Source organism: Symphalangus syndactylus, chromosome 20 (assembly GCF_028878055.3).
Source record: "Symphalangus syndactylus isolate Jambi chromosome 20, NHGRI_mSymSyn1-v2.1_pri, whole genome shotgun sequence".
NCBI lineage: Eukaryota > Metazoa > Chordata > Mammalia > Primates > Hylobatidae > Symphalangus > Symphalangus syndactylus.
The window spans coordinates 28,926,453-28,953,325 of record NC_072442.2 but is presented as its reverse complement, the minus strand read 5'-3'; the positions used below and the strand labels follow the sequence as shown (position 1 = coordinate 28,953,325).

General features: G+C 53.1%; 2 protein-coding genes across 10 annotated transcripts in view; one reads left to right on the top strand and one right to left on the bottom strand.

Moving 5' to 3' along the window:
• Positions 1–14,498, top strand: part of SUPT6H (SPT6 homolog, histone chaperone and transcription elongation factor) — a 42,363-nt gene extending 27,865 nt beyond the window's left edge. For both annotated transcript variants that reach the window (XM_055256774.2, XM_063628641.1), the window contains 13 exons: positions 704–911; positions 1,432–1,579; positions 2,271–2,413; positions 5,902–6,042; positions 7,547–7,742; positions 9,034–9,272; positions 9,831–9,944; positions 10,117–10,241; positions 12,050–12,162; positions 12,442–12,519; positions 12,615–12,781; positions 13,210–13,397; positions 13,708–14,498. In XM_055256774.2, the coding sequence (XP_055112749.1) occupies positions 704–911; positions 1,432–1,579; positions 2,271–2,413; positions 5,902–6,042; positions 7,547–7,742; positions 9,034–9,272; positions 9,831–9,944; positions 10,117–10,241; positions 12,050–12,162; positions 12,442–12,519; positions 12,615–12,781; positions 13,210–13,397; positions 13,708–13,894 (2,047 nt within the window). In that variant the 3' untranslated portion in view covers positions 13,895–14,498. The remainder of the gene's footprint in view (positions 1–703; positions 912–1,431; positions 1,580–2,270; positions 2,414–5,901; positions 6,043–7,546; positions 7,743–9,033; positions 9,273–9,830; positions 9,945–10,116; positions 10,242–12,049; positions 12,163–12,441; positions 12,520–12,614; positions 12,782–13,209; positions 13,398–13,707) is intronic.
• Positions 14,499–15,459: 961 nt separating this feature from the next.
• PROCA1 (protein interacting with cyclin A1) lies at positions 15,460–24,568 on the bottom strand. 8 transcript variants are annotated; one of them, XM_055256810.2, is made up of 6 exons: positions 24,260–24,487; positions 18,954–19,045; positions 18,498–18,500; positions 16,980–17,115; positions 16,576–16,704; positions 15,460–16,481 (listed from the first exon to the last, which is right to left on the bottom strand). In XM_055256810.2, the coding sequence occupies exons 1-6, from the start codon at positions 24,337–24,339 to the stop codon at positions 15,821–15,823; spliced, it is 1,101 nt and encodes a 366-aa protein (XP_055112785.2). In that variant the 5' UTR covers positions 24,340–24,487; the 3' UTR covers positions 15,460–15,820. The 8 variants fall into 8 exon arrangements, with proteins under 8 accessions (XP_055112785.2, XP_055112788.2, XP_055112782.2 ...); XM_055256813.2 differs by lacking the exons at positions 18,498–18,500; positions 18,954–19,045 and adding an exon at positions 20,388–20,433 and having other exon boundaries at positions 24,249–24,568; XM_055256807.2 differs by lacking the exon at positions 18,498–18,500 and having other exon boundaries at positions 18,954–19,037; positions 24,249–24,568.
• Positions 24,569–26,873: the final 2,305 nt, after the last annotated feature.

Genomic DNA, 26,873 nt, shown 5'->3' with positions numbered 1-26,873 from the left:
TGGACTTTGGACTTCACTATTGACCTCTTCCTCTCCAGAAGTTATCAACTCAGTCTTTGGAGGATCTTTTCCACGGGCACATAGCTCCTCATTCAGTAATGGAAATCAGTGGGGAAATAGGCTTCAAGTTCTAAAACTTCATTTTCCACTCAGCTTTGCTGTAACACTCCACGAATAACATAGGTCCATGTGAGTGCACGGGCAAGACCAGCCTGGGAAGGCTTTATGGGGGAAAATAGCTATCAGCAAATTTTCAAAGGTTTTTTTCCCCTTTCTTGATTTATCTTATTATGAGACTCATATAAGTTCATCATATAAAATTCAACATATAGAAATATTATGCAGAAAGTGGAAGTCCCCCATAATCCCACCCCCCAGAGATAACTACCATAACAATTTTATGTATACTACAGTTTTTCTAAATTTTATTTTTGCTATGCATTTACTAACTACCCATTTACTACAAAAATGGGATCATATGGTTCATAGTGTTTTTGCAGTGCATTTTTCACGTATCAATATATTGTGGCCATCTTTCCATGTCAGCACACATAGATCTACCTCATTCTTGTTAATGGCTGTATAGTATTCCATTGTATGGAGGTGCCCTAATTTATTTAACCAGTTCCCCATTGGTGGACATTTGGGTTGTTACTAGAAGCTTATCGTTCTATATCCTGTTCCTTTTCTGCCTTTCCTCCAGCACTGACTCATATATTGAAGTCCTTGATGGTTCCCGTGTCCACCCTGAGACTTATGAGTGGGCTAGGAAGATGGCAGTGGATGCCCTGGAATACGATGAATCAGCCGAGGATGCCAATCCTGCAGGAGCCCTTGAAGAAATCTTGGAAAACCCAGAACGACTCAAAGACCTGGACCTTGATGCCTTTGCAGAAGAGCTGGAGAGGCAGGTAAGGGACAGCATGGAAGGCCTGGCAGAAAAACCCATCCCAAGTGGCCAGGTTGGTAGGAGACTTCGGCAGTGAGTATGCAGAGAAAGCCTGATACTGTTAGTATGGCAGACTTGATCCTCATCTCCCTGCCCTGCTCTACTGGGCTCCTCAAGGAAGTTTTTGGTCTGCTTGTTAAGGAGCCAGGGAAGTCTCAGAGATTGCCACCATAATTACAAGGGGCAGGAGGGAGTTGGGAGGATGTCAGTACTATAGTTTCCATCTAGGCCCCCTTTCCTCCTTTCTAACAGCACAGCTTTGCATTTATCTGTGGACTCATTGGGGTTCCGTAAAGCACTTTGATTACAGTGTTTCATGGCTAAGTTTGAAAACCACCTTTAGTAAATGTTGATGGAAAGAAAAGAAGAAGCCCTGACAGAAACTTGCTCCCATCTGGAGAGGCCCACCCCTTCCACGGGACTCCTTGAGGCTCAGGTTGGGGGGCAGCTGCAAGGCTCTTCTTGATGGGCTTCTTCCCCAGGGCTATGGTGACAAACACATCACACTCTATGACATCCGGGCAGAGCTGAGCTGTCGATATAAGGACCTCCGGACAGCCTACCGCTCTCCCAACACAGAGGAGATCTTCAATATGTTAACCAAAGAAACACCAGAGACCTTCTACATTGGTAAATTCTGGGGTCGTTTTTTTATTGGGGGCAGGGGGTGTGTTTACCGTGTACATTCAAACCAAGCAGCAGTTCCAACAGATTGATGCAGGTTTGTGTTGTACATGGGGAAGACCAGGAGAGCATTTTAAAAGACTGAAGAGTCCTGGACTGGAAGTCAAAACTGAATTTAAGGTCAAATGTGCTTCCAGTGTGCTATGGAATCTTCATGCAGTTAGTCTTCTTAGAGGCTTTATTTTCCCCTATCATCAAATCAGGGGAACGGCCGGGCACAGTGGCTCATGCCTGTAATCCCAGCACTTTGGGAGGCCAGGGCAGGCAGACTGCTTGAGGCCAGGAGTTCGAGACCAGCCTGGGCAACATGGTGAAACCCCATCTCCACTAAAAATACAAAAATTAGCTGAGCATGGTGGTGGGCACCTGTAATCCCAGCTACTCGGGAGGCTGAGGCAGGAGGATTCCTTGAACCTGGGAGGCAGAGGTTACAGTCAGCCGAGATGGCACCACTGCACTGCAGCCTGGGCAACAGAGCAAGACTTCATCTCAAAAATAAATAAATAAATAAAAATCGGGAAGAGTTCCTTCTTCAAGGATGGGAAGGAAGTCAGATATTCTGTCACTGAAAGGCTGGTGGAAAGAAGTTCTCTCCACATTCTCTGAGCCTGCTCCCCATCCTCTTTCCTTCTTGCAGGAAAGCTCATCATCTGCAATGTCACTGGCATCGCCCACAGGCGTCCCCAGGGTGAAAGCTATGACCAGGCGATCCGCAATGATGACACAGGGCTGTGGCAGTGCCCCTTCTGTCAGCAGGACAATTTCCCTGAACTAAGCGAGGTGTGTGCTGCAGCATTGTCTTGCTCAGTGGGTTTCCTTCGTTGAATGATCTCGGTGCCTAGAAGGGAATCAGAAATGAGGGTGTTCTAGATCATTCTCTTACCAAACAAGTACACAAAGAAGGAAGACGGATAGGAAACACACAAGTTTAGCATGAAGTCCCTTCTGAGAAGGCTGACATAGCTGGGCATGGTGGCTCACACCTATAATCCTAGCACTTTGGGGGGCCAAGGTGAGCGGTTCACCTGAGGTCAGGGGTTTGAGACCAGCCTGGCCAAGATGGTGAAACCCCGTCTCTACTAAAAATACAAAAATTAGCCAGTTGTGGTGGCACATGCCTGTAATCCTAGCTACTCGGGAGGCTGAGGCAGGAGAATGACTTGAACCAAGGCGGCAGAGGTTGCAGTGAGCCGAGATGATACCACTGCACTGCAGCCTGGGTGACAGAATGAGACTTCATCTCAGAAAAGGAAAAAAAAAAAAAAGGCTGACGTAGAAACTTCTTATGGTTGGCCAGGCGCGGTGGCTAACGCCTGTAATCCCAGCACTTTGGGAGGCCAAGGCGGGCGGATCATGAGGTCAGGAGATCGAGACCATCCTGGCTAACACAGTGAAACCCTGTCTCTACTAAAAATTCAAAAAATTAGCCAGGCACGGTGGCGGGCGCCTGTAGTCCCAGCCACTCGGGAGGCTGAGGCAGGAGAATGGTGTGAACCCAGGAGGTGGAGCTTGCAGTGAGCCAAGATAGCGCCACTGCACTTCGGCCTGGGCGAAAGAGCGAGACTGTCTCAAAAAAAAAAAAGAAAGAAACTTCTTATGGTCACTGGGTCAGAACAAAATGGCAGACAGGCGTGGCACATACGTATAGTGCCAGCTACATCAGAGGCTAATTTGGGAGGATTTCTTTTTTTTTTTTTTTTTTTTTTTTTTTTTTTTTTTTATTAATTTTTTTTTGCATACAAAAACAATAAACATTTTCTAAAAATACATACAAACAAAAAGATGCGTATCAAACATATTAGAAAGGTTGCACATGGGAAGTCGGGGAATAGAAATGGGGGTGGGAGTTAAAATAAATGCGAGAGGGACTTTATATGGATCAGTGATAATAACTCAATCCTCCATTTGACAAAGAAGAGGGAGAAGGAAGAGGAAGAAAAAGAAAGTGGGATAAAGGATCAGAAAGGGAGGAAAATAGAGAAAATTAGAGTATGACTCCAGGGTAGACCTGTTTTGTTGTCATTGAGTTGGTTGGTTGGTTTGTCTGTTGTATTCTTCATGTTTCGCCAAGTTGGCCAGACTGGTCTCGAACTCCTAGCCCGAAGTGATCAACCCGCCTCGCCCCCCAGAGTGCCGGGACCACAGGCGTGAGCCACCACGTCCAGCCCCCACATTGCTTCAGGCCTCCGTGGTAGACCTCCCAGACGGAGCGGCCAGGCAGAGGAGCTCCTCACTTCTACCCAGACACGGGGCGGCCGGGCAGATGGGCTCCTCACTTCCCAGACGGGGCGGCCAGGCAGAGATGCTCCTCACTTCTTCCCAGACGATAGGTGGCCGGGCAGAGGCGCTCCTCACTTCCCAGACGATGGGTGGTCGGGCAGAGGCGCTCCTCACTTCCCAGACGATGGGCGGCCAGGCAGAGGCGCTCCTCACTTTCCAGACGATGGGTGGCCGGGCAGAGGCGCTCCTCACCTCCCAGACGATGGGTGGCCGGGCAGAGGCGCTCCTCACCTCCCAGACGATGGGTGGCCGGGCAGAGGCGCTCCTAATTTGGGAGGATTTCTTGAGCCCAAGAGTTCGAGGCCAGCCTGGGCAACATAACAAGACCCCATCTCCTTTTTTTAAAAAAAGGGAGGGGCCGGCCGGGCGCGGTGGCTCACTCCTGTAATCCCAGCACTTTGGGAGGCCGAGGAGGGCGGATCACGAGGTCAGGAGATCGAGACCATCCTGGCTAACACGGTGAAACCCTGTCTCTACTAAAAAATACAAAAAATTAGCCGGGCATGGTGGCGGGCGCCTGTAGTCCCAGCTACTCGGGAGGCTGAGGCAAGAGAATGGCATGAACCCGGGAGGTGGAGCCTGCAGTGAACCGAGATTGCACCACTGTACTCCAGCCTGGGCAACAGTGAGAGTCCGTCTCAAAAAAAGAAAAGAGTGGGGGGAGGGGCCAGGCCAGGCACAGTGGCTCATGCCTGTAATCCCAGTACTTGGGGAGGCTGAGGCAGAGTTCCATACCAGCCTGACCAACATGATGAAACCCTGTCTCTACTAAAAATACAAGGATTAGCAGGGTGTGGTGGTGAGACTCCCATCTCAAAAAAAAAAAAAAGGGAGGGGCCTCAGTTGCAGCTAAAGGGATCTAAGTTGGATAAACATAAAAGAGGATGGGACACAGTCACACTAGTAATCCCAGCACTTTCAGGGGCCGAGGCAGGTGGAGTGCTTGAGCCCAGGAGTTCAAAACCAGCCTGAGCAACATGGCAAAACCCTATCTCTACAAAATAAAATTACCCAGGCTTAACCAGGCGCAGTGGCTCATGCCTGTAATCCCAGCACTTTGGGAGGCCGAGGCAGGTGGATCACGAGGTCAGGAGATTGAGGACATCCTGGCTAACATGGTGAAGCCCTGTCTCTACTAAAAATACAAAAAATTAGCTGGGCGTGGTGGTGGGTGCCTGTAGTCCCAGCTACTCGGGAGGCAGAGGCAGGAGAATGGCATGAAACCGGGAGGCAGAGCTTGCAGTGAGCCGAGATTGTGCCACTGCACTCCAGCCTGGGCAACAGAGCAAGACTCTGTCTCAAAAAAAAAAATTACCAAGACTTGGGGGCGTGCGCTTATAGTCCCAGCTACTCTAGAGGCCAAGGTGGAAGGATCACTTGAGCCTGGGAGGTTGAGGCTGCAGTGAACTCTGAGTGCACCACTACACCTCAGCCTAGGCAAAAGAGTGATCCTGTCATAAGAAAAAGATGGCTAGGTGTGGTGGCTCATGCCTGTAATCCCAGCACTTTGGGAGGCCCAGGTGGGCAGAACACCTGAGGTCAGGAGTTCGAGACCAGCCTGGCCAACATGGTGAAACCCCGTCTCTACTAAAAATACAAAAATCCACCCTGTGTGGTGATGCACGCCTGTAATCCCACCTACTCAGGAGGCTGAGGCAGAAGAATCGGCTTGAACCTGGGAGGCGGAGGTTACAGTGAGCCGAGATTGCGCCACTGCACTCCAGCCTGGACAACAGAACAAGACTCCATCTCAAAAAAAAAGAAAACAGATTCATCTGATGGCCAGTGGTGCCAGGCATCAGCTATGAGACAAGGGACTTTGTAGATGTTCAAATTCTGCCTTGGCAGATGACTAAGTCATTGTGTTTTCAGATCATGGTGCAAGGTGTCAATGGTAAAAGAAATTACAACACCTCTGGGAGCTCTTTTCTGAATGAGTGATCTCCAGAATCTTGATAATCAAGCTCCTCTCCTCATGCCCTCTTCAGGTGTGGAACCACTTTGACAGCGGTTCATGCCCAGGCCAGGCCATCGGTGTCAAAACACGGCTAGACAATGGTGTCACCGGCTTCATCCCCACCAAATTCCTCAGTGACAAAGTGGTAAAGCGGCCGGAAGAACGAGTGAAGGTAGAGGACTGACTGTCCTAAGGTTGTAGTGCAATTTTCAGCTGCCCAGATCAGGCTCTCTAACTTTGGGCTGTCCCCACCAGAAATTAGGCTCTGTTCCCAGTGGCTGCTGGTGGGAAGTGTTTCAGGGAAGATTTATAACTAGTTGAAAGAAGCTAGGGTCAGAACCATTTGAATGAGTAGCAGCTTTTGTTCACTGCCTTTGTGAAATTTCAGCAAGTTCCCAGTCCTTTGGGAGAGGGCTCTTCCTGTGTGGGAAGCTGCAGTTCAGTCCAGAGGGCAGGGCCCAGCATTACATGCCGTGAAACAGAAAGGCTCTGCCTGTGCTCCCAAGACCAGGCATCAGTGCTTTAGAGGGTGGGAAATAATGCATGGCACAGCTCCTGTGCACAGGGAGCCTCTGGATCCTCTAGGCAGAACCAGATGACACAGAAGGAACCTTGAGATGGTGTCTGTGGATGGGGAGGAAATCTCTAGGCTCCATTTCTGTTGTTATTTTCCGGCCATATATCATGCACCCACTAGCTACCAGCACTGACATCGACATATGTTGTCTGTAGTCTCACATGCTGATGGAAATGGAAATATTGTCTTTTGTCAGAGAAATTCAACTTTTTTCAGAATCACCCAGTTAGTGACATAGCTGATACCAGCTCTGCCAAATTCACTGGTTCTGAGTGTTGTGAACCCCTGAGAACTATGACTTAGGAGGGCTGGGGAAAGATAGTTCTAATAAGTGAAGCTGGGGAGATTTTTCACAAGGAGAAGAGTGATGCAGAGTGACTGGCTTTTGTCACTACTTAGAAGGGCTCATACCAAGGGTAAGATACAGAAAACAGCTATTACTTTGCTTCCCCTTCAAAAACGGAAGTCAGGCCAGGCATGGCAGCTCACACCTGTAATCCCAGCACTTCGGGAGGCCAAGGTGGGTGGATCATTACTTGAAGTCAGGAGTTTGAGACCAGCCTGGCCAACTTGGTGAAACCCTGTCTCTACAGAAAATACAAAAATTAGCCAGGTGTGGTGGCACATGCCTGTAATCCCAGCTACTCGGGAGGCTAAGACACGAGAATTGCTTGAACCCTGTGGGTGGAGGTTGCAGTGAGCCAAGATCACGCCACTGCACTCTAGTCTGGGGGATGAGTGAGACTGTCTCAAAAAAAAGGAGGGGGGGTCGGGGGAGTCAATCTTTGATGGCACCTTGGGAGCAGTAACTAGGCAACTTCATGGGAGAAGAGAAGAGTGCCAGGGACAGGGTAGATCCAGCAGGCTCCAGCTGGTTTTCCTGCCCAGAGTGGAGGCATCAGTGCAGGGCTTGGCCTGCAGTCTACAGACAAGATTCCACCCCAAACTCCCAGTCTGCCATTCAGCAGCTGGCTGGCTTTGGGCAAGTCACTTTACACCTTACACCTTTCTGGCTGGACTTTGGTTTTCTCATGTGTGAAATAGGGCATCGGGCTAGATCATCTTTGTCCCTTCCAGCTCAAATGTTCTGTGGATCTAGGTGGGAATGACTGTTCACTGCCGCATCATGAAGATTGACATTGAGAAGTTCAGTGCAGACCTGACCTGCCGCACCTCAGACCTCATGGACAGGAACAATGAGTGGAAGCTGCCCAAAGACACCTACTATGACTTTGATGCTGAAGCTGCAGACCACAAGCAGGAGGAGGACATGAAGCGGAAGCAGCAGCGGACCAGTGAGTGTGCCTCCCACCATCTCTGTGCACCCTGAATCTTGGCAGTTCTCCCAGTGCAGGATTCAGGCCACAGGATGCACATGTGTCAGTCTCCCAGTGGAAGTGGGGACTCAGCTTTGAGGTGCTGAGGCCTGGAGATGTCATGAAAAAGTCATAGGTAGGGCTGGAACCCAGAATCTCTTGGGTCACATTTTCTTTGCTAATGCCTTGTGACTCCTAAAGCCTCATTCTTTCAGTGTCCTAGGAGCCCAGGTGAACATGTCCTTCATATCAGCTAATCCAAGCCCAGAGAAGGTGAAAGAGTCTCAGAATCCCATAATGCATCAGAAATTAAGCCCAAACAGGGTGGCTCATGGCTGTAGCCCTGCACTTTGGGAGGCCAAGGCAGGAGGAGCACTTGAGCCCAGGAGTTTAAGACCAGCCTGGGCAACTTAGTAAGACCCCATGTCTACAAAAAAAATTTAGAAATTAGCCAGGAGCCAGGTACGGTGGCTCATGCCTATAATCCCAGCACTTGGAGCTGAGGTAGGTGGATCACTTGAGGTCAGGAGTTCAAGACCAGCCTGGCCAAAATGGTGAACCCCTGTCTCTACCAAACATACAAAACCTACCCAGGTGTGGTGGGCGCCTGTAATCCCAGCTACTGAGGCAGGAGAATTGCTTGAACCCAGGAGTAAGAAGTTGCAGTGAGCCAAAATTGCACCACTGTAGTATAGCGTGGGTGACAGAGTGAGACTCTGTCTCAAAAAAAAAAAAAAAATGGCCAGGTGCGATGGCTCACGCCTGTAATCCTAGCACTTTGGGAGGCTGAGGCAGGCGGGTCGCTTGAGGTCAGGAGTTCAAGACGAGCCTGGCCAAAACAGTGAAACCCCGTCTCTTCTAAAAATACAAAAACTAGCCAGGCGTGATGGTGGGCGCCTGTAATCCCAGCTACTGAGGCAGGAGAATTGCTTGAACCTAGGAGGGAGAAGTTGCAGTGAGCCAAAGTTGCGCCACTATGCTACAACGTGGGTGACAGAATGAGACTCTGTCTCAAAAAAAAAAAAAAAAAAAGCCAGGCATGGTGATGTGCACCAGTATTCCCAGCTATTTTAGAGGCTAAGACAGGAGGATCGCTTGAGCCCAGGAGGTCGACGCTACAGTGAGTCATGATTGTGCCACTGGCACTCCAGCCCAGATGACAGAGCACCCCAACTCAATAAATAAATAAGAAATGAAGGCCTGGTTTGTCCTGTTGCTGCCAGCTCCTAGCCCCATCACCCAGTCTGTACTGCTTTTCTGCCCTCTTCAGCATACATCAAGAGAGTGATCGCACACCCATCCTTCCATAATATCAATTTCAAGCAAGCAGAAAAGATGATGGAGACCATGGACCAGGGTGATGTGATTATCCGACCAAGCAGCAAGGGCGAGAACCACCTGACAGTGACCTGGAAAGTCAGTGATGGCATCTACCAGCACGTGGATGTGCGGGAGGAGGGCAAGGAAAATGCCTTCAGCCTGGGAGCCACTCTGTGGATCAACAGTGAGGTGAGAGCCAGTGCTTTCCCTCCTCCCATCCCACTCCTGCTTCCAGAAAAGGCGCCCTTCAGGGTGCCTTCACCTGACATTAGTAACTCAGGTCATAGGTATTTTAGCTGTGCACAGCAACAAAACGGGAGGTGGTTTGAGGAATGAGTCATTTGATATCAATTTTGTTTATTTTGTCCCCTCCTTCCCTGTCCTCCAAATGTTAAAATAGTCTACCTAGAGAAAGCCAGTGGAGGAAGAGGAGAAAATACACATCTGTAGCACACACATATATCAAGTTTCTCTTTTCTGTTTTCAGTGAAGAGAAATCTGGTGAATTTTCCTGTTGTTCCCAAGCACTAGGGGAGAATCAAAGCCAGGATTTAAAGGACTTTATGCCCTGTGAGCTAATATATCTGGACATGACACAGATGGATAAACTGAGGGGACTTTGCTATGGAGTGAGGCTTCAGCAGTACTGAGAAGCCCATCCCCTCCCATGGTTTCTCTTCTGGATGGATTTGATCAAGAGTCTCAGCTCTGGATATGACACATGGGGCCTTTACCTTCTTCCCACAGGAATTCGAAGATTTGGATGAGATTGTTGCTCGCTATGTCCAGCCCATGGCATCCTTCGCCCGGGACCTTCTGAATCACAAGTATTATCAGGACTGCAGCGGTGGGGACCGCAAGGTAAGCCCAGGGCCCTCTGAGGAATGACACTTGCCAATCACTTAAGGATGTACGCTTTCCCTTCAGTATAGGGGACACTCAGGCGGTGAAGGAAGTGTACATCATGTGTGCACCAGACGTTGTGTACCAAGCATGCTGCTATCCCAACCTCTCCCCCTCATTCTACCCCCAGAAATTAGAGGAGCTGCTCATCAAAACTAAGAAGGAGAAGCCCACCTTCATCCCTTATTTCATCTGTGCCTGCAAGGAACTGCCCGGCAAGTTCCTACTGGGATACCAGCCCCGGGGTAAACCCAGGTGAGCACTAGTGCTGAGAAGGTGCTGCCACTGGGGTTCATAGGCAGGCTAGAAGAGAGGGAGAGGCCCAGAGCAGTGCCCTCTCTGGCTCTGCTGGACTGCCTTTCTCCTCTCATCTGTTTAGAACAGAGGTGGAGGTTGGAGGTGGGAAAAGAGGGTGATGATTTCGAGGCAAAAAGGCAAAGATTCACATAAGGGCGCTTTCTTTAACACCGTAAGAAAGGAGTTCCCTTCACCTCCTCTCCCTCCCACAGAGTGACAGGAGTCACCAGACACTCTTCACCTGATTGCAGAAACTGGGGGCCAGTACACTGGTCTCTCCTGTCCACCGCCTGCCTCACCCTCACCAGGGCTTGCACACAGTGGCTCACTGTTGCTGTAATGTGCTCACTCCGCCCGCACTGAAGCGGTGGTCAGGAGAGCCTGTCTCCTGTTCTGCTCTGTCTCCTGCTCTGCCTGCTTCTGTGTGACTGACAGGCTGGCCTTCCTGAGGTATTCCTTTATCTGAGTCCCTCTAGCGCTTACCCTGAACCTAGAGGACAAAGTCCAGTTTCCTTAGACTGGAGTCTTTGTGTCTGTGATACAGACTGGTTTGTCCTGTTGCTGCCAGCTCCTAGCCCCATCACCCAGTCTGTGCTTTTCTGCCCTCTTCAGCATACATCAAGAGAGTGATCATAGAGATTGTCTTCTCTGCCTAAGCCCTGCCCGCATCCTTCCATTGGCCTTTGGCCAGGGTCATGTGCACTTCTGCTTTTATCCCTGTACTGGCTTTACCTGATACACAGCTCAGGCTGCATTAGTAGGGGCTCAGTGGCCAGATGACAGGAAGCCCTAGACTCTGGACCGTGTGCCATCTTGGGCACATCTGGAATATTGTACTCATTTCTTGAGAAGCCTGTTGACTCACCAGTGTGCTTCCAGAGGCCAGCAGCCAGGGCTAAGTGGGGCTGGAAACTGTGTCCTATGAGGAACAGTTGAGCAAAGTGCAGGGGGAGGGGCCTCTAACCAGGACCAGGTGCAGCATGATAGCTTCTGGGGAAAGGAGCTGACTCTCCTTGTGTGGCAGAATTAACACTTATGGAAGAATTAGGAGGCAGGTGTCAGCCTAATACAAATGAGAACTGTGTACTATGTAGCATTATCTGGTTGCCATTGATAGCTGGCCTTTATTGAGCACAACCCAGCTTTAGGCATTGTGGAACGTGCTCTGTGCATTCTCATTTATCCTCACACCCACCCCATAGGCTTAAGTGTTGGACAAATGAAGCAGAGATTCAAGTTTAGTAACTTGGTGCAGTGTGTCATATGTGGTGAATGGCAGAGCTAAAACTAAAACTAGAACTGGAACTAACCCAGAGCCCCTCTTAACTACTGTCTGCTGCTCTCGGAAGTGTTGAACAAGGGCAGACTACCACCTTCCACAGCCACTGCAGAAAGATGCCTGCTTTAGGGGAGTTGCGATTTGCTGCTCTGGGAGGCCCCTTCCAACACTGGCACTATGGGACCTCGGTCTCACTTCACCGGCAGTATCCTGCCTTCATACTGCAGCCCAGTATGGTAGCACAGCCTCCAGCAAGCCTTCCTCCGGCAGCCCGTATGCAGCACACAGGGAGCCACTGACTCCTTGGCCTTGACTGTATTCTGCTGTGTGCTGCTCACCTCCCTTCACAGGCCTGGGGACTAGCTGTGTCATCTCTCCTTTCCCCTAGCACCCAGAATGGCTACTTCACATGGTGGGCATCTGTTCTGGTCGCTCTCGTGGTGGGTCCCAAGTGGTTTCTGATGCATGTTTCTTTCTAAAATCCCAGGATAGAATATGTAACGGTAACTCCAGAGGGATTCCGGTACCGGGGCCAGATCTTCCCAACCGTGAATGGACTGTTTAGATGGTTTAAGGATCACTACCAGGATCCTGTACCAGGTGAGTTCTGCTCTTCCTGACTTCAGGGACGTGGCTGGAGGAACACCTAGGACCTGATTCAGAGTAGTCCCAGCCTAGGGGACCAGGTGAGGAGTAGGCTGTCACTGCAGCTGTCTTACTCCTCCCACAGCCTCCCAGCATCAGGAAGGTTCTCCATCCACTGTGCCTATGCAGCTTCCCTTCCTCCCTCCACCTACTTCAGTGCCCCTTCCACCCCCTGAATTGGAAAACCAAAAATAGGTTTCTGGAGGGATGTAACTAAATAACCACTTCCTGCAGGCATCACCCCTAGCAGCAGCAGCAGGACCCGGACACCTGCCTCTATCAATGCTACCCCAGCCAACATCAACCTTGCAGGTGAGGAGCTTGAGCCTGGGACTGGAGGTGGGAAGGATGGAGCTAAAGGGACTTTCACCTCTAACATGCCCCTCCCCGCCCCTGTGTGCTTACAGATCTGACACGGGCTGTGAATGCCCTGCCTCAGAACATGACTTCACAGATGTTCAGTGCCATTGCTGCGGTGACAGGCCAAGGACAGAACCCTAATGCCACCCCAGCCCAGTGGGCCTCCAGCCAGTATGGCTATGGCGGCAGTGGAGGCGGCAGCAGTGCTTACCACGTATGTGGCTTGGGGAGGAGGCTCCCTGTGCAGGGTGGGGCCCATAGACTGCCCTCTCGCATTGCCCACAGGGGGCTTCACATGCACAGATGGGGCTGCCACGGCCTTGGTAACTGTCTCCAACAGATATTCCTTGTCCTTAGGCCCATTTGAAGGGGAAGAGGGTAAGAGAGGGCATAACCTTTCCATGGGCCTTTGCGATCTTTGGAACCCACAAGCCACTAGAAAGTTGACATGGTCAGGACCAGTGGGCACCACTGTGTGCTTGGTGCCGACCTGCAGGCTTCCCACTGCTGGTCAGAAGCACATACTCAGTGGAGGATCATCTGGAAAGCTTTGCTGAGCCCACCCTTGCACTTATCCAGAATTCACAGCAAGGCCAAACAAGCCCCACACCCATCCCTATTTAACTGTTCATGCCTCTCCAGGTATTCCCAACGCCAGCCCAGCAGCCAGTGGCCACACCACTAATGACCCCTAGCTACTCCTACACGACCCCAAGCCAGCCCATCACCACCCCTCAGTACCACCAGCTCCAGGCCAGCACCACCCCGCAGTCGGCCCAGGCCCAGCCCCAGCCCTCCTCCAGCTCCCGGCAACGGCAGCAGCAGCCAAAGTAAGTATCTGCATGGTGGCACAGTGCAGGTCAGTGATAGGGGCAGGTGTTGTCAAGAGGCCGAAAGGCTTAGCATAGGCAGGTGCTCTGGATCCTCTGAGGGCCCTGACCACATGATATGCCAGGAACACTAGTTTCTGGGTGAAGACAGAAGAGGGCAGTGTGGCAGCCAGTTGCTGCTGTATCTGCCTCATCCCAGCAGAGGGGCTGCTGCCCATAGGTATGAGCTTCCTTTCTGCAAGGGTACAGTGATTGGTGGGAAGACTTCCTTTTAGCAAAGTCCCAATCTCAATTTTTCTTCCCCTCCCAGGTCCAACAGCCATGCAGCCATCGACTGGGGGAAAATGGCGGAGCAGTGGCTGCAGGAAAAGGAGGCAGAACGGCGGAAACAGAAGCAGCGGCTGACACCTCGGCCCTCCCCCAGTCCCATGATCGAAAGCACCCCCATGTCCATTGCTGGCGATGCCACCCCACTCCTGGACGAGATGGATCGGTAGGGGGCCTGCTCCTCGGACTCTGGTTACCTCTGAGGCTGGGAAAGGCCTGGCCGCCCACTGCCTCCCTCCCTGCCCCTCCTTTTCTGTCCATAAAGTGGCGTGAAGTGACGTTCTCTTTGGTGGTCAACCTGGATGGGTGACAGGCTGGATGGCCTTGTGAACTTGAGCTCAGTGTATGGTAGGCAACAATTCTCCCACTCCAGACCCTCACCGACCACCTGTCCTGGGACCAGGCTGGGAGGGGAGTGTGGCAAGGAGGAGGAAGAGGAAGGTGAGAATGAGTAGAACGGTTTTGTATTCTACTCCCTACAAGCCATTTTGAACTTCTGCCCTCACCGGACTCTGGGCTGTGACTGGGGCACCAAACTCAGCACATGAGTCTCCCCTAGCTCTCGTGGGGAGAGGGATGCTATTTATTCAGTTTGGGGCAGGAGGGAGAGGAGGGAAAGTATTTCTGACCCTGATGCCAACAGCCGGGTGGCTGTCCAAGCAGGATTGCAGGGGACACAGGGAAGCACTGCCCAGCCCCTGCCTGGCTGCCCTTTCCCCCCTGCTGCTGCCACCGCTTCCTGCCTGTCATTTGAATAAACAGTGTTTCTATTGAGCTCTTGCCAAAGCCTCTCTCTCCAACTCTCTAGCTCTTTGAGGGGTGGCTTTCAAAGCAGTGTTTGGAGCTCCAAGGACTCCCCTGACTCCTTCTGATCCATCAGAGGCAAAGATTCATAGACTAGAGGCAGCTTCTGCATCAGACTGCCTGGGGCACATCCCTCCTCTACTTCCCAGCCGGGTGACCCTGTGCCAGTTCCTGCTGGCTTACAGCTGGCTTTCTTACCTGTAACATGGAGATAGTGATACCTGCCTCATCAGCTGCTGTGAGGACCAAGGCAGCGTGTGCAAGCTCCTTGGCCCAACATCTGGTACCTCGCAAATGTTACCCGGTATTATTACACCCACTCACTCACCCACAGCACAGCTGCCCCATCCACCCATGCCTGCTGGTCTTCTCTGGCATCCTGGAGAAAGGCCACAAGTAAATCTGGATTTCTCAACTTGAGCCTCTGCCGTTCATCTCTTCCCTTTTCCCAACTGGGCCTTGGTCTCTGGCAAGCTGTCAGCAGTAAGGTGTTCCCGCTCCAGGATGGGGCCTGCTCACCTGCTCCCCTCCAACACACTGGCCCTGGCCCTTTGTCCCTGCCCCACTGCATTTTTTGTTCTGAACTCCTGCCATCCCTGTGTCTGCACAAGGGCTTCGTCTCACAGCTCTGTGAGTCAATGCTGGGAGAGTGGGGCTTCTGGCTCCCTTTCCTTTGCTTGGGGCTCAGCAGAGAAGTCAGAAAAGGCCACTGCTGCCCAGACGTGGCACACTCCCTCCCCTTGTTTTTCTTCATCAAGATCTGGGGGAAGGGGCCAGCTCTGCCAGGAACTCAAGTCAGCTCCCTTCAGCACAAAAGGGCTACAAGGGAGGAGCTAGACCACCAGCTGGGAAGGTCAGTCTCTGGTAGTACCACGAGCACCTTCTGCAGAGCCACTTAGAGGAGGGAAAGGCCAGGCACAGGGGCACAGAGTGGGTTTAAAAGTTCTGTTTATTGGGGGTATCACTGCAGACAGTACTGCCTGTCCCAGAAGTGGATTTCACACAGACTGGTCTCTCCTAGCAGAGAGGGGAAGCCCTCCTTCCCACCCCAGATGCACTCTTCCACCTTGTCCTAGCAGGTAGGAAGAAATAGGGCTGTGCCCCTTCCTTTCCCTCCCACCTGCCTTCCCATGGGCTTCCTTTGTGAAAGCTGGATTGCCTTTGAGAAACCCCTGCAGCCCTGAGCCCACCCCTTGCCCTGCAAGAAACAGCCAAGTTGGAGGGAGAGAACAGCAGCAGAGGGCCAGCCACAGGCTCGAGGGCATTTATTCTGCACCCCGACCACCATGGCCTCAACTGAGGTTGGGGTTTGATCCTAGGGGAGATTTTCTCTTGTTTACCTTCCTGGCTTGTGAGTGCTTTGCCCCTGTCTTTTTGGCCTGGACTGTGTTCTTCTCTCTCTTCCTGGGCGATGATGATTCCACAATATCCTGGCTGGACAGTTCTCCCTGCCCCCAGCCATTGTAACTGTCCTCGCTCTCCAGCTCTTCCCGGCTTTCTGGGCTGGACTCGGACATCCTGGCCAGCTGTCTTGGACTTAATGATCGGCTCGCGTCTGGCGGGGAAGGCTCCAATTTAAGCGGGCTTTTCTTCTTAGTCAACTGGCCTTTCTTGGCTTTTTTCTTCAGCTTTGCCTTCTCATCCATCTCCTCCTCCTTGTCTTTCTCTTTTTCCTTTTTCTTCTTTACCTTCTTGATCACCTTGCTGCCCTGACCCTTCCCTGTGGGGCTCTCAGAGCGCCAGATGGTGATGGGCGCTGCAGAGTCAGGGGTACCAGTGGCCATGCTGGTACCTAGGTCAGGGGAGGCAGTGGCGGGCCCCACCTGCGTTGGGATGGGGGGCTTGCTTTCCTCCTTCTCCTCTTCCTCTTCTTCATTTAGATCATCTGCCTCACACTCATGGTAGAGGGGATGGTGGATCACTGCCACAGAGACAGGTCTGTAGCTTTTGCACCTGGGAGGAGGGACGACGGGGGAAGTTTGACAGAGAGTAGGGGGCAGTGCCCTGTAGAGGCCCCTTCCCCATCAGCCCACCGGGGCTCACTCACCAGCCATACCAGAATCGATCCACATGCTCCTCCTCCGGTGTGAGCTCAAAGCAGGGGGACTCGATGACATGGGAGCAGGTTGGGCCCGCGCCCCGGGAGCTGCTGCTATCCTCTGAACAGTCCTTCAGCCTGCCACACATGGGACTCTCAGCCTGGCTCCCATCACTCCCCCAGGGACCCAGAGCCAGAAGCCTGAGGGACAGTGGGCTTCCGCTGGGCCTGTCTCAGGCCGCCAACAGACCTCCTCCCCATTTCTCTTAGAGCAGAGCAAGGTGTGCAGAGCTGGGACTGGGCTGGCAGCACCAATTCAAAGCTGAAGAGGCAAACCAAAGGTTGAAGGGGAGACCACAATGAAAGTTCGGACCTGGCTCTGCCATGAGTCCCCCAAGGGGGCGGGCCCTCACCTAGAATTGCAGTTGCAGTGGTTGACAGAGTGTAGGTGCAGGCTGTGGCGGACACAGTCAGAGGCGAAAGGGTAGATGATGTGCCCAGTGCACTGCTTGTGTTTCCAGCAGCACTTGTCAGGCTCCTTGCAGTCACCTGAGGGGGCAGGGGTCTGGGTCATCAGCAGCAGCCGCAGACCTCTGGGTCTTCCCACAGCTCAAGCTAAAACCTCACCAAATTCACCTGCCACCACCAGCTGTCCACCCCAAGAAGTGTTTCTGCTTCAGTAGTAGTAACTTGGCCCCAGAGTAACCCCATGTCCCAGCAAAATGTATGGTTCCATGTCCGATACACAGGAGACCCTTACCAAGCCCCCTGCAGTCCTGTGATTCCCTGTTACTTCTGTCCTCTCCCTCCAGTGGGAGGCCTCCACCAGCTCCTGCCTGCCCCTCACCCAGCTGCCCACAATGAGTGGTGGCCCTGCTCCACAAGGCGCCTGGTAGGAGAAGGCCCTCCTGCTATGGCACCCCAGAGCCCCAGGAGCAGCAGAGCCGCAGCATCCTCAGTTCCTACACCTGCCCTGGCCCGTGCTGATCTCTCACAGCCTGGCCAGGAGCTAAGGCCTGCATCATGCTCCTTAGCTTCTGACTCGTCCTTCCCTCGCCACTTCCCCCTCCTCCCTTCTCCTTCAAGCCCCTTTTTTTCTCCCGCCTGACACCTTTCTCACTCCCCTCCCTTCCCATGCCCCCCTCTTGATCCTTTCCCTGCTCTTCACTCAGCACCTTCCCACGCTCTCCCCAGTCCCTAGAGCCCCAGGCTTTCGAATGACCCATCCCCAGCCTAGGCACCCTTTTAGGCAGCACAGAGACCACATCCCCTTTCCCAGGGCACAGGAAGAAGCTGCTGGGGTAAGAATTTAGGGTCAGGGAAAAGCCCTGGAGAAAGGCCCCCACCTCTGTTGCTCAGCTCAATGCCAGTCCTGAAGACAGGAGAGTTTCCCCGGTCTACCACCACTGCCTCACCTCTGACCCTGCCTAAGGCCCGGCTGTCCCCTCAGGCTGCTATCTCAAAGGTAAGCCCATGAGGCGACTCTGTGCCTCTCACAGCCCAGAATCTCTCTCACCCAACAGAGGACAAGGGACCTTACCTGGGATTCCCCAGCACCCCTAGGGGAGGGAGGGAGCAGGCACTGGCCTGGGGTGCTGTGGCTGGCTTACCCTCAAACAGGCCGAGGATTGTGCCTTTGCCAGCCCCTACGAGGAGTGGAACTAGGGTGAGACCTCATACCGGCCACCAGCCAGGAATGAGCCCAGGCTGTGGGTGTGAGTCCAAGTGGCCTCAGTGCAGCAGCTTGGCGTGAGGCTTACCCACATTTCTTCCTCCTTCCCTTCCCCACACAAGGCTGTGAAGTCCCGGGTCCTCACTACACCGCTGACCCATGGGTGATCTGTGTCTCTCTCCTCCCCTCTTGTACCCTTTATCCCCCCGGGAAGATGAGGAAGGCATGGGTGTGTGACAGGACCCTGAAACTTCACCACCACCTCGGCCTTCTTCAGCACGGCTGAGCTGGGCCAAAGGGCAGCATAGTGGCAAAGTGCCCTGAACTTGTAGTCAGGCCTAAGCCCAAGTCGTGGGTCTGTCACTTACTAGCCGGGTGGCCTAGGGCAAATTTCTTTACTTCTCTGAGCCTTTAATTTCCTTATCCACAAAATGGGATGGTGGTCACACCAATTTTGCAGGGTTGTTGGGCAGACTCAATTCACATATGTCAAAGATACTTATGTGCCGTAAAGTTCTATACAAACGAATGGGGTGATTGCCCCCTTGAGAAAGGGGTCCCCTCTGGCATCTGTAGGGGATGGGTTGAGGATGGGGCAGCATCAGGACCACACTTCCCCTCCCTCCCTGCCTTAGGACCAAGCTTCCACCAGGTGTCAGCTTTCCCAGGTGAGGGGTGATGAGGACCCCCTGGGTCAAAGGTCTCCTGGACCCACCTTCAGAGAAGGTAGACACATCAGTGCTGGACGCCACACCAGCCAGCAGATGTCCTCTCTCCCAGCTGGGTAACCTGTTTACATCTGAGAGAGCACAGAGTGGCAGTGGTGGCAGCAGCCCCCTCCCTGTGCCATTTATTCACCAAACATACCCCGAGAAGCTCCATATGTCAGGCCCTCACTGCATCCTGGAGATGCAGAGATTAAACAACAGTCCCTGCTCTTAAGGGGTTGCAGGGGGTGGGGCGGTGAGGGGAGGGGAGAGGGACACGAGAGTAATGTGATGCAGATGCTGACAGGGAAATGGTAGCACAGGACAAGGGCCACCTACCAGGACTGGAAAGGAGGACTGGGGACTATGGAAGGCTTCTTGGAAAGAGCATCACTAGAGTTAGAGTGATGAATAGGAGCCAGCCAGGGTCTAGGCAAGGAGGGACAGCTCCAGAAACTGTCCCAGGGGGTGTGGAGCCTGGACAGAGGATGACCCTAAGCAGACCTCCAACTGGGGTGGCAGCTCCCTCAGCCATGAGCAGCCACAAGACAGAGTCTGCCCCTTTGCCTTTCCTTCCCACAACTAGCTTTATCCCTTGAGGCACTGGACTTGAGGTCTGCTTAAGGAAGGGAAGCTGATTGCTTGGGGTCTTCAGCAAGCCTTCAGTGGCACTTGGTCATCCTCCTACAAGTCTCTGGTCAGCTCCTCCTCCTGTTTTCGACAGCACGGCAAGTACTCAAAATTTGTTAAATGAACAAAAGAATGAATGAATGACTTTAAGCACTTCCTGGAAACTCCTGCAACCACTGTTTCTCTCAGCAGATAATTTCACCACCATTATCTGTGGACAGTCCAACCCTCATCAACTTTGCTTGCCTGGGAAAAGGGTGTCCCTCCTTTCTGATGCCCAAAGCATCTATATTTTAGGTCCCAGCCAGAATTGACACCTTCTTCTTCTTTACTGGCTTCTTTTTCCCCCCTTTCAGGCTATAGACATCATAAAACAAAACACTCTGTCAGGCCGGGCGCGGTGGCTCACGCCTGTAATCCTAGCACTTTGGGAGGCCGAGGCGGGCGGATCAGGAGGTCAGGAGATAAGAACATCCTGGCTAACAACGGTGAAACCCCATCTCTACTAAAAAAAATACAAAAAATCAGCCAGGCATGGTGGCGGGCGCCAGTAGTCCCAGCTACTCTGGAGGCTGAGGCAGGAGAATGGCATGAATCTGGGAGCCGGAGCTTGCAGTGAGCCGGGATGGCGCCACTGCACTCCAGCCTGGGCGACAGAGCAAGACTCTGGCTCAAAAAAAAAAAAAAACACTCTGTCAATCCTGTTTCTCCTACCACTGCATATCCCCCTTTCAATCCAAATTGATTAACTCATTCAGAGGACATATGTTGGGTGGCTTCACTCGGCACTAGAAAAGAGGCCCAGCCCCTACCTTCTGTGAGCTCAGTGTCTTCACCTCTTTCTTCTCTTCCAGCTACCTGCAACATAGCAGCCATCCGCCCCCCAATCTGAATAGCTTTGGCAAAGTCCACCAGCAGTTTCCCAGTAGCCAAATCCAGTGGGCTTCTTACCTCACTTGACCCCGTTTTTTGTTTTGTTTTGTTTTTTGTTTTTGTTTGTTTTGTTTTGAGATGGAGTCTCGCTCTGTCACCCAGGCTGGAGTGCAGTGGTGCGATCTCGGCTCACTGCACCCTCCACCTCCCGGGTTCAAGCAATTCTCCTGCCTCAGCCTCCTGAGTAGCTGGGATTACAGGTTCGCGCCACCACAGCTGGCTAATTTTTGTATTTTTAGTAGAGACAGGGTTTCACCATGTTGGACAGGCTGGTCTCGAACTCCTGACGTTGTGATCTGCCCTCCTTGGCCTCCCAAAATATTGGGATTACAGGCGTGAGCCACTGCGCCCGGCCTCACTTGACCCTGTTGACCAATGAAACTCCTTCTTCTGCAAACTGTTCCTTAGGCTACCATGGCAGACCTCATCTTTCTCTTCCTTCTCTAACCAGCTCTTTAGTTCTTCCCTGTCTCCTTTGCTGTCTCCTCTGGTTTTGTTGTACGCCTTAAATTGGTGATTACAAGAGTTCTGACTTGGTCACCTCCTCAGAAGGCTCTACAAAAGCATGTCCTGGATAACTTCATCAACTTCCATGTTTTCAACATCCACCAATGAAATGACATAAATCTGTAATCCCATCATTTTGGGAGTCTGAGGCGGGAAGATCACAAGCCCAGGAGTTCGAGACCAGCCTGGGCAACATGGCAAAACCCCATCTCTACAAAAAATACAAAAATTAGCTGGCTTAGTGGTGCAGACCTGTAGTCCCAGCTACTCAGGAGGCTGAGGTGGGAGGATCACCTGAGCCCAGGGAGGTCGAGGCCGCAGTGAGCCATGATCGCGCCATTGCATTCCAGCCTGGGCAACAGAGTGAGACCCTGTCTCAACTAAAATATATGCCTTTGATTCTAAATCCCCACCACAGCCCCATTCTATGGATGAGAACACAGAGACTCAGAGAAGATAAGTAATTTGTCCAAAGATACATGTTAATAGACGGCAGAGGTAGGATTCAAACCCAGGTCTTCCTGGTTCCATAGCCTATGCTCTTTCAGCCCTGTCTACTTACTGTTGGCTGGGGACACACCCCTGTAAACAAAGGTCATTCTGTATGTGAAGCTCCACAGCCAAGCCTTTTTTTTTTTTTTTTTTTTTTTTTTCAGACGGAGTCTCGCTCTGTTGTCCCGGCTGGAGTGCAGTGGCGGGATCTCGGCTCACTGCAAGCTCTGCCTCCCGGGTTCATGCCATTCTCCTGCCTCAGCCTCCAGAGGAGCTGGGACTACAGGCGCCCGCCACCACGCCCGGCTAATTTTTTGTATTTTTAGTAGAGACGGGGTTTCACCGTGTTAGCCAGGATGGTCTCGATCTCCTGACCTCGTGATCCGCCCTCCTCGGCCTCCCAAAGTGCTGGGATTACAGGCATGAGCCACTGCGCCCGGCCCACAGCCAAGCCTTAAAAACCACATTCTGCTTGAGTGAGCCGGCGAGGCAGAGGTTGCAGTGAGCTGAGAGCGCCACAGCACTCCAGCCTGGGCGACAGAGTGAGAATCTGTCTTATAAAATAAATCACGTTCAGCTCCATATGCAAAACCTGTCCTACCAGGCCGGGTCAGTGGCTCATGCCTATAATCCCAGAATTTTGAGAGGCCGAGGTGGGCGGATCACTTGAGGTCAGGAGTTTGAGACCAGCATGGCCAACATGGTGAAATCCCTTCTCTACTAAAAATCCAAAAATCGGCCAGGCGTGGTGGCACATACCTGTAGTCCCAGCTGCTCTGGAGGCCGAGGCACGAGAATCGCTTGAACCCCAGAGGTGTAGGTTGCAGTGAGCCGATATCGTGCTACTGCACTCCAGCGTGGGCAGCAGAGACAGCGGGAAGGACAGGTGTTTTTTTGAGGTACAGTCACCTTCCTACTGCACCTGCTTTTCAGCTCCAACACTACCAATTCCTCACCCTCTGGTTTTACTCAGTCTGGACTCCACAGCCTCCCTTATCCACCCTGGACCCTAAAGTCATGCCGCTGGGGCCTCAGCCAGGGTGAGGAACCAAAAACTCCTCTGCCTTGCTGTTTTAGGAGCCACCATGAAAGAGACACACATGGCCGGGCGCGGTGGCTCACGCCTGTAATCCCAGCACTTTGGGAGGCCGAGGCGGGCGGATCATGAGGTCAGGAGATCGAGACCACGGTGAAACCCTGTCTCTACTAAAAATACAAAAAATTAGCCGGGTGTGGTGGCGGGCACCTGTAGTCCCAGCTACTCGGAGAGGCTGAGGCAGGAGAATGGCGTGAACCCGGGAGGCGGAGCTTGCAGTGAGCCGAGATCGCGCCACTGCACTCCAGCCTGGGTGAGAGAGCGAGACTCCGTCTCAAAAAAAAAAAAAAAAAAAAAAAAAAAAAAAGAAAGAGACACACATGGCCAGGCGCGGTGGCTCACGCCTGTAATCCCAGCACTTCGGGAGGCCGAGGTGGGCGGATCACGAGGTCAGGAGTTCAAGACCAGCCTGACCAACATGGTGAAATCCCGTCTCTACTAAAAATAAAAATAAAAAAATAAACAAAATAGCTGGGCGTGGTGGCGCGCGCCTGTAATCCCAGCTACTCAGGAGGCTGAGGCAGGAGAATTGTTTGAACCCGGGAGGTAGAGGTTGCAGTGAGCCGAGATTGCGCCACTGCACTCCAGCCTGGGCGACAGAGCGAGATTCCATCTCAAAAAAAAAAAAAAAAAAAAAAAGCACACATGCAGGGTCAGAGCCTGTTTCCTCTCCACTCACTAGCTCCCCTAGAGGTCGGACACCCATCAGCTCTGTTTATGAAGGAGACGAGGGGAGGAGGGACAAAGGGGAAGACGAATTTAGTAACTCTCTTCAGAGCTGAGAAAAGCAATCTGCTCTTTAGTTCCAGAGGACAGGAGGAGAGCTCTGACCAGCAGCAGTCCAGAGTTGCTGCAGCAGAAGTGACTGACAACACACAATGAATGAGGAGGGTGAAAGAAAGTGGGAGGCTTACGGCGTCTTTCCCCGTGAGGCGTTCGTTAATCGGCGCACAGGGGCCTAACTCAAAACTCACAGGTTATGCTCATCTGTGCAGAATCCTCCCTGTCCTGCGGGGCCGAGGAGCTCTCCTCGCCCTCGAGGCACTGGGGGTGGGCACCAGAGCAGCCGAAAGGAGTAGGGCGGGAAGGGAGGGAAGGAGAAGGGAGGGAAGAAACTAGGAGAGGAAGGAGAGAAGAGGAGGAAGCAAGGGAGGGGCAGTGCGCCCGCGTCTCCTTGGAAATGCCTCTCTGGCCTCGCCGCCGCGGAGGTAATTGTGATGCCACGCGTGGAACCCTCAGTCTCCTTGGTCCACCCTCAGGGTCGATGGAACCGCCCGCTCCCGCCCCGGCGTCCGGGTGGGCGCTGGACCACTGGTTCCAGCCAAGGCCGGCGCTTCAAGGGCAGCGGCCTGCACCCGGTGCCACCCAGTCCGATAGCCAACAGTTCCAGCTCTGGCTGGAGCCAGACTTCCCGCCCAACCCGCGGGCGACCTAGCAGGGCCTCAGAACCCCAGTCCTCAATCATTGGCCCGCGGCTCGACGGGAGCCCGCCCCCGGCCCTAGCTCCGCCCCGGCCCAGCACTGGGCCCCGCCTCTCGTTGGTTTGCCCGCCTCCCTAGTCTGTTTGCCGGCCTCCCGCGTGCGCCGCTCGGGGTCTGCGAGCCGGGCCGCGCCCTCTGCCCAGCCCCTGCCCCGCCCCTCTTACCGCGGCACCTGCTCTCATCCCACGAGCAGGCCTTGGGCTCGGTCTTTTCCTTAGTCCATCTTTCAATTGTGAGCGTCGTCCTGACCCACATCGCTCTCCGCCCAGGTCTTCGTCTCTACAGGACTCTTGCGTGAAGTCCAACCCTGAGCCTCAGCCCGGCCGAGCCCTCGGCCCAGCCGTGGACTCCAGTCTCGGCTTCGCCCCCGCCTAGCCCCTAACCCCGCCTCATGCTGGCGCAGCCCCCGCCCGCCTCCCCAACCCGGCTCCAGGCTGCATAGTCTTCCCAGCTGGGTCTCAGCGTCAGCCGCGTTCTTCATCCGGGGCCTCCCGGCGCCTCCCAGGCCCCTCTTTGTTCCCCCTGTAACCCTAGGATTTCCCCTTTATCTCAGACCTTAACCTTACAGGCCCAGCTCTCACCACCCATCTCTGGTTCCAGCTTGCAGTCCAAACCCCAGATTTTCACCCTGCCTCCAGATCGTAGCCCCAATTCTTAGTGTTACAACAAGCCTTGCCCCCAGCCCCATTCTTAGCCCCGCCCCGGCCATTCTCTAAACCGCACACTCCCGTCCCGCTCCCCGCCCCGCCGACCCTTGGGAACCCAGCCGCAGCCCCGCCTCTGCCCGCCGGGGAGCGAGCGAACCCCATCTCTACAAAAAATACAAAAATTAGCTAGCTTAGTGGTGCGCACTTGTAGTCCCAGCTACTCGGGAGGCTGAGGTGGAAGGATCCCCTGAGCCCAGGGAGGTCTTGGCGTCGCCATTTCCACTCCACCGTCCGGGCTTCGAGGTCCCTGCAGCTCTGGTGGAGCCCGGGCTTCCCCTCTCTCCGCCCACAGGCCTCTCCCAAGGCCTAACCGACCTGATGTCGGTTCCCAGCCCCTGCGCCACCCCGCAGCGTTCCCCGCCCCTGGCCCCCATGGGGCACCCTATTCCAGAGACAATACTGCCCAATAGAGTCGTAAGCTTATCCTGATAGTCTGGAGAACGGGGCAGGCTGCATTCATAGGAACCTCATCCCAATGACACCCCTCACGCCCTCAGGTACAACATACACCCTCTGCGCATGCATATATCACACACACACAAAATATACTCACCACACACAGACTAATACAACATGCACACGGAACACAGAACTCCCACAACCGGTGCAGCACAAACACCACACCTGGACTGTGGTGCTGGCTTCACACACATCTGTTAACAGGCAAGGCAAGGGTGAGGAGCCTAGCGCTGCGAGGGAACAGAAATGTAAAAAATAATCACAGGAGAGTGTGAAAAGAAGTTATCGCCATATCGCCGACATTCCATGCACCACACCCCTCAACTTCTCTTGGCACCGGCTTCCAAAGCCAGGATGAAGAGGAGGGGAAAGGATGGGGTCCACACCTTGTTTTTTCCGCCATCATCCAGGGGCTCTGCTGCTGCTGCTATTGCTCTGCCTGATCCCCACCTTCACTTTCCTCCAGACCCAAGTCCTGAGTGGGTAGGCTGCTGCCCAGACCCTCCTTCCCGTGGTAGCTCTAGAGAGTCTAGGAACTGCGAGGGAGGGGAAGCCAGGAGAAGGGAAGTCTGCAGAAAAACCAACCATCCTGGTGAGAGTGGAACCGGGAATGGAACAGACAGAGCACTTGGCAACTGGGAGCCAGAATCTGCCTTCTAACTTGGACACCCCCTTAGCCTCCCGGGATGACACGAGGCCATAAGTCCTCCTTTGTTGACCCAGATGCCTGAGGTGCTTCCAGCTACTCTGGAACTCTGGGTTAGATGTCAACAGGGAGCCAGGGTCTTGGTCACCTTTCCCCATATAAAAGTTAATGGCATAAACAACCAAAAAATAAAAAATCAAAAAAAAGAAAATGGTTATAATAACTCCTGAGTTCAAGCAATTCTCCTGCCTCATCCTCCCAAGTAGCTGGAACTACAGGCACGCACCACCACGCCTGGATAATTTTTGTATTTTATTTTATTTATTTATTTATTTATTTATTTATTTTTTTTTTTTTTTTGAGACAGAGTCTTGCTCTGTCACCCAGGCTGGAGTGCAGTGGCGTGACCTTGGCTCACTGCAAGCTCTGCCTCCCGGGTTCACACCATTCTCCTGTCTCAGCCTCCCGAGTAGCTGGGACTACAGGCAGTCGCCACCATGCCCGGCTAATTTTTTTGTATTTTTGGTAGAGACGAGGTTTCACCGTGTTAGCCAGGATGGTCTCGATCTCCTGACCTTGTGATCCGCCCATCTCGGCCTCCCAAAGTGCTGGGATTACAGGCGTGAGCCACCGCGCCCGGCCTTATTTATTTATTTTTTTTACCAGAGGGAGTCTCACTCTGTCACCCAGGCTGGAGTGCAGTGGCGCCATCTCAGCTCACTGCAAGCTCCGCCTCCCAGGTTCAGGCCATTCTCCTGCCTCAGCCTCCCAAGTAGCTGGAACTACAGGAACCAGCCACCACGCCTGGCTAATTTTTTGCATTTTTAGTAGAGAGGAGGTTTCACCGTGTTAGCCTGGATGGTCTCGATCTCCTGACCTTGTGATCCGCCCGCCTCAGCCTCCCAAAGTGCTGGGATTACAGGCATGAGCCACCGCGCCTGGCCTAATTTTTATATTTTAATGGAGATGGGGGTTTC